Source organism: Macrobrachium rosenbergii, chromosome 19 (assembly GCF_040412425.1).
Source record: "Macrobrachium rosenbergii isolate ZJJX-2024 chromosome 19, ASM4041242v1, whole genome shotgun sequence".
NCBI lineage: Eukaryota > Metazoa > Arthropoda > Malacostraca > Decapoda > Palaemonidae > Macrobrachium > Macrobrachium rosenbergii.
In genome coordinates this window covers 6,545,670-6,554,156 of record NC_089759.1, presented here as the reverse complement: position 1 = coordinate 6,554,156, position 8,487 = coordinate 6,545,670, and the positions used below count along the sequence as shown (strand labels likewise).

General features: G+C 39.6%; 1 protein-coding gene across 1 annotated transcript in view; it reads right to left on the bottom strand.

The window, feature by feature from the left end:
- Positions 1 to 8,487, bottom strand: part of LOC136848594 (uncharacterized) — a 44,103-nt gene that overhangs the window by 60 nt on the left and 35,556 nt on the right. Inside the window, exons 5-7 of the mRNA XM_067120960.1 lie at positions 4,454 to 4,632; positions 2,874 to 4,021; positions 1 to 2,430 (exon numbers count right to left, since the gene is read on the bottom strand). The exon at positions 1 to 2,430 is cut by the window's left edge and continues 60 nt beyond it. Coding sequence (XP_066977061.1) covers positions 1,649 to 2,430; positions 2,874 to 4,021; positions 4,454 to 4,632 — 2,109 coding nt within the window. The 3' untranslated portion in view covers positions 1 to 1,648. The remainder of the gene's footprint in view (positions 2,431 to 2,873; positions 4,022 to 4,453; positions 4,633 to 8,487) is intronic.

Below are 8,487 nucleotides of genomic sequence, written 5' to 3'. Positions count from 1 at the left end.
AAAACTGAGAATTCTCACATGTAACACGCCAAGAAATGTATATTACAGGTTTTGTAACTATACAGTGCGAATCAGCTTCCTAAGAGAAGTCATTTTCACCCACTTTCTCCTTATGTGATCTTACTTCTCACTGATCCAACTAACTGAATTACCCTTGCAGCTAAATTTTTTACCCCTTCCACTTCAACTTCTTTCTATTGTAAATTTCACTTCAACCAAATAATGATCAAATACACCTCCAGCTACTCCTCTTTTCACTATTGCATCCATTAACCTGCTCTTCCATCTACTCTGTACATTCACATAATTTCATGAACTCATATCCATGCCATTTTCTCTTTAGAAAGTTTATTTATTAACATTTTTCTTCAGAAATCAGGCAGAGTGAACAATCACACCTCTTTCCTAACACAAATCTCTATCCTCACCTACTCCAGGAACTTAATGTGCACAGAACGCCATATCTTTCTCTATCACCTAATTCTGCATTTAAACCACCTAGCATTATTACCTTTTACTCTTTCAGTCTCTCCAAACCCACGAATACATAGATTCAGAAACTCATAAAAATGCTCTCTTTGATTAATTTTTTCCAGTCCTGATCTGTACACACCCTTTGCTGCAACTTTCCTCCTACAACTCTCAATCTTACCAAAACATTCCTCCAAATAACACATTTGTATCTCACCAGTCTTCAGTGTCTCCTTGATACACTCAGAATCCCCCAGACACAATCACTTTCCATCCTTTCTCATTTCTGAAAGCATTGGCCTTTCACCTCTTCCTTACCAAGTGCCAAAATATCCAACTTTCTCCTTTGAAACAAGTCAGCTATCAAGCATTTCCTATCTTCTGTACCATATGTTAGTCCATTCAAAACCACAAGGTGCAGCATCACGATTATTTTTCCTTCTTTTTTTGTGTTTTATACAAAGCCTCTCCTCCAGCCGAAGAGTTCACTCACCTAACTCAGCTCACTAACTTATCAGCAATACAGGCCATAAGGAAATAATTACTAGAACAGTTTCTTTTATCAGTGCAGCTTAGTCTATCATGTCCTGTGCTGTTTATTTATACTTAGAGAACGTAATACTCAAGCAGCAGTAGGTTACACATGCCAGTACTGAACACAATAATGACTTGATATTCATGTTTATACAATTCTCATTATATACATTTACTTTGGATTACTTAGACTACATGGTCAAGACGACGAAGATGGCACAGTTCAGGCTCATACTTACAGAAAAGCAACATTTCATATATCAGATAATACCGTTAAAATCAGTAATGAACGGGCAGGGTTTTTGGTTTGCAAACTACTTCCAAAGAATGAATAAATTTCACATGAACCCTCCAGACAGTAAAAGAGATAGATCTCAGAACAATTGGTTCAGAGAAACATTATGCAAGGGATGCTCATCCAGTGAACGAGTGCCTGTTTTAATTCAAAAACTTTTCAGTCTTTGGCATTAATAACAGCAAATTCACCTCAATAATTTAAACAAAATGTAGAACAGAATCAATGTTTAAAAAACATGTTCAAGTACAAAGACATTACTATCAATTTATCAATACTAAATGGAAATTACTTTTCCTGTGCATCTTGCTGTTAAAGACTTGCATTTCATAATGCTGCGGAACAACTCTAATGTGTCGCCAAGTAATACCGCACAACACCCACTGCTATCCAGAAAGTTAAGTTAAAAAGCGTTAAGATAATAGGGATTATCATAGATCTGTACAGTCTTAGGACTCTAAGCGGAACATGATGCTGAAATGGACCAAACACCTTGACAACACTGAGCTGGTCTCTCACGATGAACCTCGTCCTTGAGAAAGCCATTATTCTGGACACCGGCTCAACGGCAAGGGATACCTCGTCTCGGACGAATATGTGGAACAAGATGTTAACGAACAGCATGAATTTGATGAAGAAAAACCAGAAGTCAAAGAGTTTGATTCCTGCAGTCACTGGCAGGGATCTGCTCGTGTTAGAAAACAGGGTGTAAAGAACGAGAAGGCTGGTCAGGGCAGTCGTCGCTCTGGCTGTAACTTGTTCCAGCTGTATGAAGAGAGTCGCCCAGCTGACGAGCAGCAATAAGGTCGAGGGAACGAAAGCAGTTAGCAAGATGTAGCCTGGTCGACGATGCAGCTTAAAAACTAGCTCCATCCGGCTATTGTCGTCGAGGATTCTTCCTGAGACATCTGTCACTGAATACAGGCTGAGATCTCTGGGCCCAGAGTACTGGAACGAATCCTCTTCAGGTGAAAATACCACGTAACCTCCATAACCGGCTGCTAACTGGATGCCGACTGAACACTTCTGAACGTCAAAAGGGTACCCAAATAGTCCGAAGCCACACACAAACCTTGCTGTGTAATGGTCAGTGGTTGTAAAAGCATTTTCAGAACCTGGGTACGTCAGTTCTGCAAGAAGAAAGTAAGAAATAAAGACAGAATTCTTGAGGACACTGCACGGCAGAATGCATATATTTCATAAAAAACAATATAAGTGGTGGCCTACCCTCTTCACAAACAATCCCCTATTACTGGGTTACTTCCAAGAAACAAAATCATAACAATACATTATTTACCATTTAAATTTATCATCACCAATCAATGTCAGCATGAATATGGGATTACTGTCATCATTATTTCCCTTGATATCATATGACAATAATTCTTCTGACACTCTGCAACTCTGATTCTCCCAAAGACACATTGCCTATATTTCCAAAATATTTTACATTATGTTAATGAAAAGGCCTTGGTGCAAATTTTTCCTTCTAATTCCAATAATAATTTTAACATTAAGCTTTATTTACAATTTTCATATTAACTTAAATCTTAGTTCTCCTGCTGTTACTTACCCATTGCTAGGTCATTGAAATCAGCTTCCGTCGCATTATTTGCAGTTAAAATAGTCAAGTGGCTTTCCAAAAGTTCCTTCCTGCCATTTTCTAAGTTTAACAGTTGATATGTAGGCCTCCAAATGCTGTCGACTTCTTCACTTGTCAAAGTTGTTCCTCTTGCAGTTTTTCCTAAATGTTTCAAGTTCACTCTTGGGTCAACCCAGGTCAGATTGACCCTGAATTCCAGGGTAATTGCCATATTCATGTCATCTACATTAGTAATATGAAACAGCTGGATTCTTGAGGATAACTTCAGTGACCCTCCTCCTGGGCCTGTTGGAGGAACATTTTTCTGATACAGGTCATCAATGAGAATCCTATTGCAGCCTTGCTCACCACTTCCATCATCGCATTCAGTACGCAGGTTACAACGGAATTCCTGAGAAATGCAATGGCCAGTTTTACACATGAATGTATCCTCTAGACAAGAAGATAAACTAAGTTCTAAGGCCTGGCCTTTTGCTTTGCCACATATTTCGTTCTCAACGATCCACGTATTTTGTCCGACAGGATATTGCTTTGCAGACACTGTCACCATTTCCAGGTATGTTATTTGTTTTATGGCACTCACTAGCTTCCAACTTATGGAATTAATGTCCCATACTATAGCTAGATCATAATACCCTAGAAAAACAGGACGATTATTGTGATAACCATCAATACGAAATCTTGATTCAAGTTCATGCTCAAAGCATAAGCCTCTCAGACGAAAGAAATTATATCTGTGTGCCTGACAAGCTCCATAGTTTTTTGACAGTTCGGCACAACTCTCATCGCTGTAACGACCTTTTGTGGTTAGGACTGCACAGTCGAAAGAATCACCCCCTGATGAAAAAGGTAGAGCAAAATTCAAGTATGAAGGTACTTCATTTGTAGACACATCTCGCCAGATGTTACCCTCACGTTCATTTTTCAGACCTAGCCAGAGCTTAGCGCCTCTTCCTGAAGTTATAGCATCTTGAAAGTCCACAAGACCTTGTGTGAGAGCGTTATTCTCTTCTGCATCCATTGGAACAGCAATTGAAAGATTCAGAAGTTTGCAGGTTTCAACTGTTCTTTGGAAACTACGTTGTTCAGGAAGTATAACGAAGTATTTATCCGATTTCCTGTTGAGGTTATTCATCGTTTTTACTATTAACTAATACCACAAGCATTCTAGATATATATGGCATGAAAAGTGCAAAAAAATGTGAATGAAATAAGCAGGGTTATTCATGTTATTCATTCTTATTTTAGTACTTTTTAAGTACAAATGGGAAAACCATAGCAAACTGTTAACAGGAAAAATGTTCTCAAGAAATGGATTGGTGGAAATTTCTGACACTTTGACTCGGCAGATTCATTGCCTGGTTATTAGTGAATGGATGATTCTCAATGTTGTGGACAAATTCTCTCACCAACTAATGATAACAAGTAGAAACTGCCAGGATGTAACTCCAGAGCAAAGTATATTACTTTGCTCTGATAAGCAAAATTACTAACTCGCATTTTTTCCTATTTATACTTCAGGTCTTTGATCCATATCAGACCAAACTTACCTGCATAGTGTCGATATATTTTGCCATTCTTCTTGAGCGCCAGAATTCTCGAATTGTGCATGATCTGAGTGGAAGAATTCCAGTTTATCAATGCTGTTGCAAGTAGCAAGTTCATGGACTTGACCTGAGGTCAGCATGCTATCCCAGAAGATGAGTTGAGCTATGTCTCCAACCATAACCTGGTGTTGTTGGAAAAATGGAAGAAGAATGTTGTGAAATCTGGAGACCAAGAGTATTCTAGGGAAACAGCATTAAAAACTCTAATTGGACCCTTTGAACATATGCAGGCGACGCCATTTTACAATAACAGAACCTGAAGACACATGAATTATCTTATGTACTTACCAAATATATGAATAGGTTGCATTCATACAGTATGTTGTGGATCCCACAGATACACCAGAAACAACTAGCCCTTTTCAAAGTGGTCCTGTCTCTACCTGCCCCCTTCCTTTCTCTCTACCTGTCTGCCTACAAACCTGTTGTTCAAAAGATATTCACTCTTGTCATCGCTAACACTGCAACAATGCAACAGAGCAACACAAACCAATGAAGTCATGCCTCCTTGTTACATCAGAACAACAGCATATGCTCAGCCCTAGAGTATTAGCTTCCTGATCGTTATTATCTCACAAGAGATAATAAGTGGTTAGCATCGTCTGTGCTCTTTTCATACTGCACTTTAGGCGTTACTCTAGTTCTTGCAGCGTCCTTTTGGCCCCTAGCTGCACCCACTTTTAACCTTTTACTTGACCTCTATTCCCGCTTCCTTTCTCCCACCTTGCTCTCCGATCTCTCAGAAATGGAGGTAGAGTAAAATGCTACAAGATGCTGCAGACACAACTTAGTAGTCATTCATTTTTGAGCTGACTGAAAAAAATATTAAACGAAGGTTAATGAGCCACTTAAGAAAACTCATTAACGCTTTATTTGATGTGGCAACACATTTGTAAAAAAAACATTCACCACATAATAAAAACGCATTTGATAAACTAAACCAGCAAAATTCTCACACCTAAATAAAATTGCCAAGAAACATATGATACATTTGCCATCGCTATACAATGCAAATCAACTTGAACCCTGACAACAATAATTTTTCAGTGTCTATATCTTTCATTTGTTTGAGCACTATCACGTAAAAGCATAGTAGTATAAAGGAAATGCTGTAGATTGTAACATAAATAGAAATGATATAATTAAAAATTAAAAAATTCTGGGTACTTGCCAAATGCTTCGTCCTTAATACTATGTTGCCCCAGACATGCGATGACGATGATGGCGACCCTGACAACAGCGATGGTAACATACAGGGCCCACCTAATTAAATGAAGATGAATGATGGTGTAGGTACTGTAAAGGCCTTCTGACGAAATGTCAGAATGGTCACTAGGGGCATCCTCAGAAGCTGGGCACGATGGAGGAGATACCAAGGGAAGAGGAAAGCGACAGCTGATGAAGTCAGGAGCTGACAAAGTTGAAGTCTCAAGATCGTCAATAGCGGACAGTTGTTTCCCCTCTTCCTTCTTCTAGAAGAACATCATAATTGGCAGCTGTTTCCTTTGCCTTTTGAGTTGAAGGATGAAGGTCGTCAATAGTGGACGGCTGTTTCTTTTCCTTCTTCTAGAACATCGTAATTGGCAGTTGTCGCCTTTGCCTTCTGAGTTCACTGTACACTTACTATATTGGTAGCATTGCCTCAGATATATGAGTGACTCTGATTCTCCATTCCATGGAAGAATTGTAATCCTTTATTGTATCCCTAGCCGTTTGATTTATGCTGAACACTTTGCTAAACTTCTCCAATGTCCACTTCAGAGGTTCAGTTTCTCTTTCTTATTCATCTTTCTCCAACTTAATAAGATCTTCAGGCTCTTTGTTTATCAGCTTGACATCCTGTTCAAGATACTCAACGACATTGTCATTGATCATGTCCTACATTCCATCGCCACTAATTTGTCTTTCCCAATCGATCCTCTACACCTTGCTGTTGACAACCAGAAGTCATTTAGGTGATTCATGGCCTCACTCCACAGGTTATTCCAGCAGGCATTCGCTGTTGCCAGTTTCAGTTCATCCACTGCTCCCTAGATAAATATAACTGCATCCGCAATGGTGAATGCTTTCTTCCAGGTTGTGATGTTCATGTCAGGGTCACCACCAACAGGTTCACAGATCATAAGGAAGACCTGCTGAGTGTAGGCAGCCTTGACATCGTGAATGATGCCTTGGTTGAGAGGTTGGAGATGCACAGGTGTGTTGGGAGGCAAAAACATGACCTGCACATCTCACGTCACCATCCCATCAGCCGTGCCTTGTATTCACACTATCCATCACATGGATAGGATGAGGATGGCCAGGAGCATTGTAAGTAATTCAGAGTACTTTGAAGGGCAGGCTGAATTGTACTACACTAGGACTTCTGCTCAGAATGTTTCCACTGATAATGACCCTCTTCTTTGTCATGTCCTCTATTCACAAGCTTAGTGCTTTTCCCATCTTAACAAACACTATCCCACATTGCAGAATTCACTTTTGCACCCACAGGCAAAGTAGCAAACCTTTCATGAATGGTTTTCCTTAATTTGAAGACTGTGAGAATCAAAGCTGTGCTCTTCTTCAGTTTCCTTAAGATCTCGGTAAAAGATTTGTTTTTAATTTCAGTCATATCTAACACTTTAATTTTTCTGCTAAATTAGGCACATCTTGGGCTTGCTCTCTCTATCACTGGAGACACTTCTAGCACTCTGCAGTCAATACACAGGTTTCTTGTAAAGCATCTTTATAACAAAAAATAACAAAAAATATGCCGTGGGAGAAGGCTACGCGTAAACTGAATGAAGTGCAATATTGTGGTGGTAGTTAACACTTGGAAGAAAAAGGGATGTGAGTGAGTAGATCTAGACAGAACAAGGGTAATGCACACATGCTAGTGTCACCTGACGCTTTGTTTTGAAGTAAAATAGCAAACCATCACCTCTGACAGCATGTCTCCATCCTGGAATTTTACATATTCTTCATGTGCTCATTCAACTTCCAGTGTCTTTACCCCTAAACCATTTTCTTATTACATGCTTTCCTCATTTTCTTCTTATCCAGCTTACTTGTCTTAATGATAATTAGCTACATTCTTACCCCCATCTTCTCCAACTTCAACTTCCATCTAAAGGCTGATTCGCATCATAACATCACGACACGACACATCACATCACTTCAAAGTACGTGAGAAATTCTTACATGTAATCAAATGGACTTGTTCACACCATCACGTCACGTCACCATCAAGCACACGGCATCCACCGTCATATCACGACACATTGTCTTGGAAGAATATTTTGACGTGACGTGACGGTGCTCATGCAAGTTTCTTAACGCTAATCTGTGAGTCACTCAGGTTGGACACAAACTGAACGGGATTGTGATGGATAGTGTGAATACAAGGCACGGCTAATGGGATGGTGACGTGAGTTGATGTGTCGGTGACATGATGGTATAATGCGAATGAGCCTTCATGATGGTATAATGCGAATGAGCCTTAATGATGAAATGCACCTCCAGCTTCTCTTTTCACTATTAAATCCATCAACTTGCTCTACCATCTACTGTGTATAGGCACATGCTAACAAACTTTTATCTTCACCATTTCCTTTCCCAAGTTTACTTATTACTAGTTTTCTTCAGGAATCATGGAGTCAGCAATCAACACCATCTCTAAACACACCTCCATTTGGTACCACTGCATTTAAATTATCTAGCACAACCAAACCTTTCACGCTCTTCAAACCTAACAAGGCACAGATTCAGAAACGCCTTAAAATGCTCTCTTTTACTCTCATTCTTTTCCATTCTTGCACCTTTTCTCTTACCACTCTCAACCTTTTCCAGCACTGCATCTTTTCTCCAACCACTCTCAATCTTTTCCAGCCCTGCACCTTTTCGCTTACCACTCTCAGTCTTTTCCACCCCTGCACCTTTTCTCTTACCACTCTCAATTTTTTCCAGCCCTGTGCCTTTTCTCTTAACACTCTCAATCT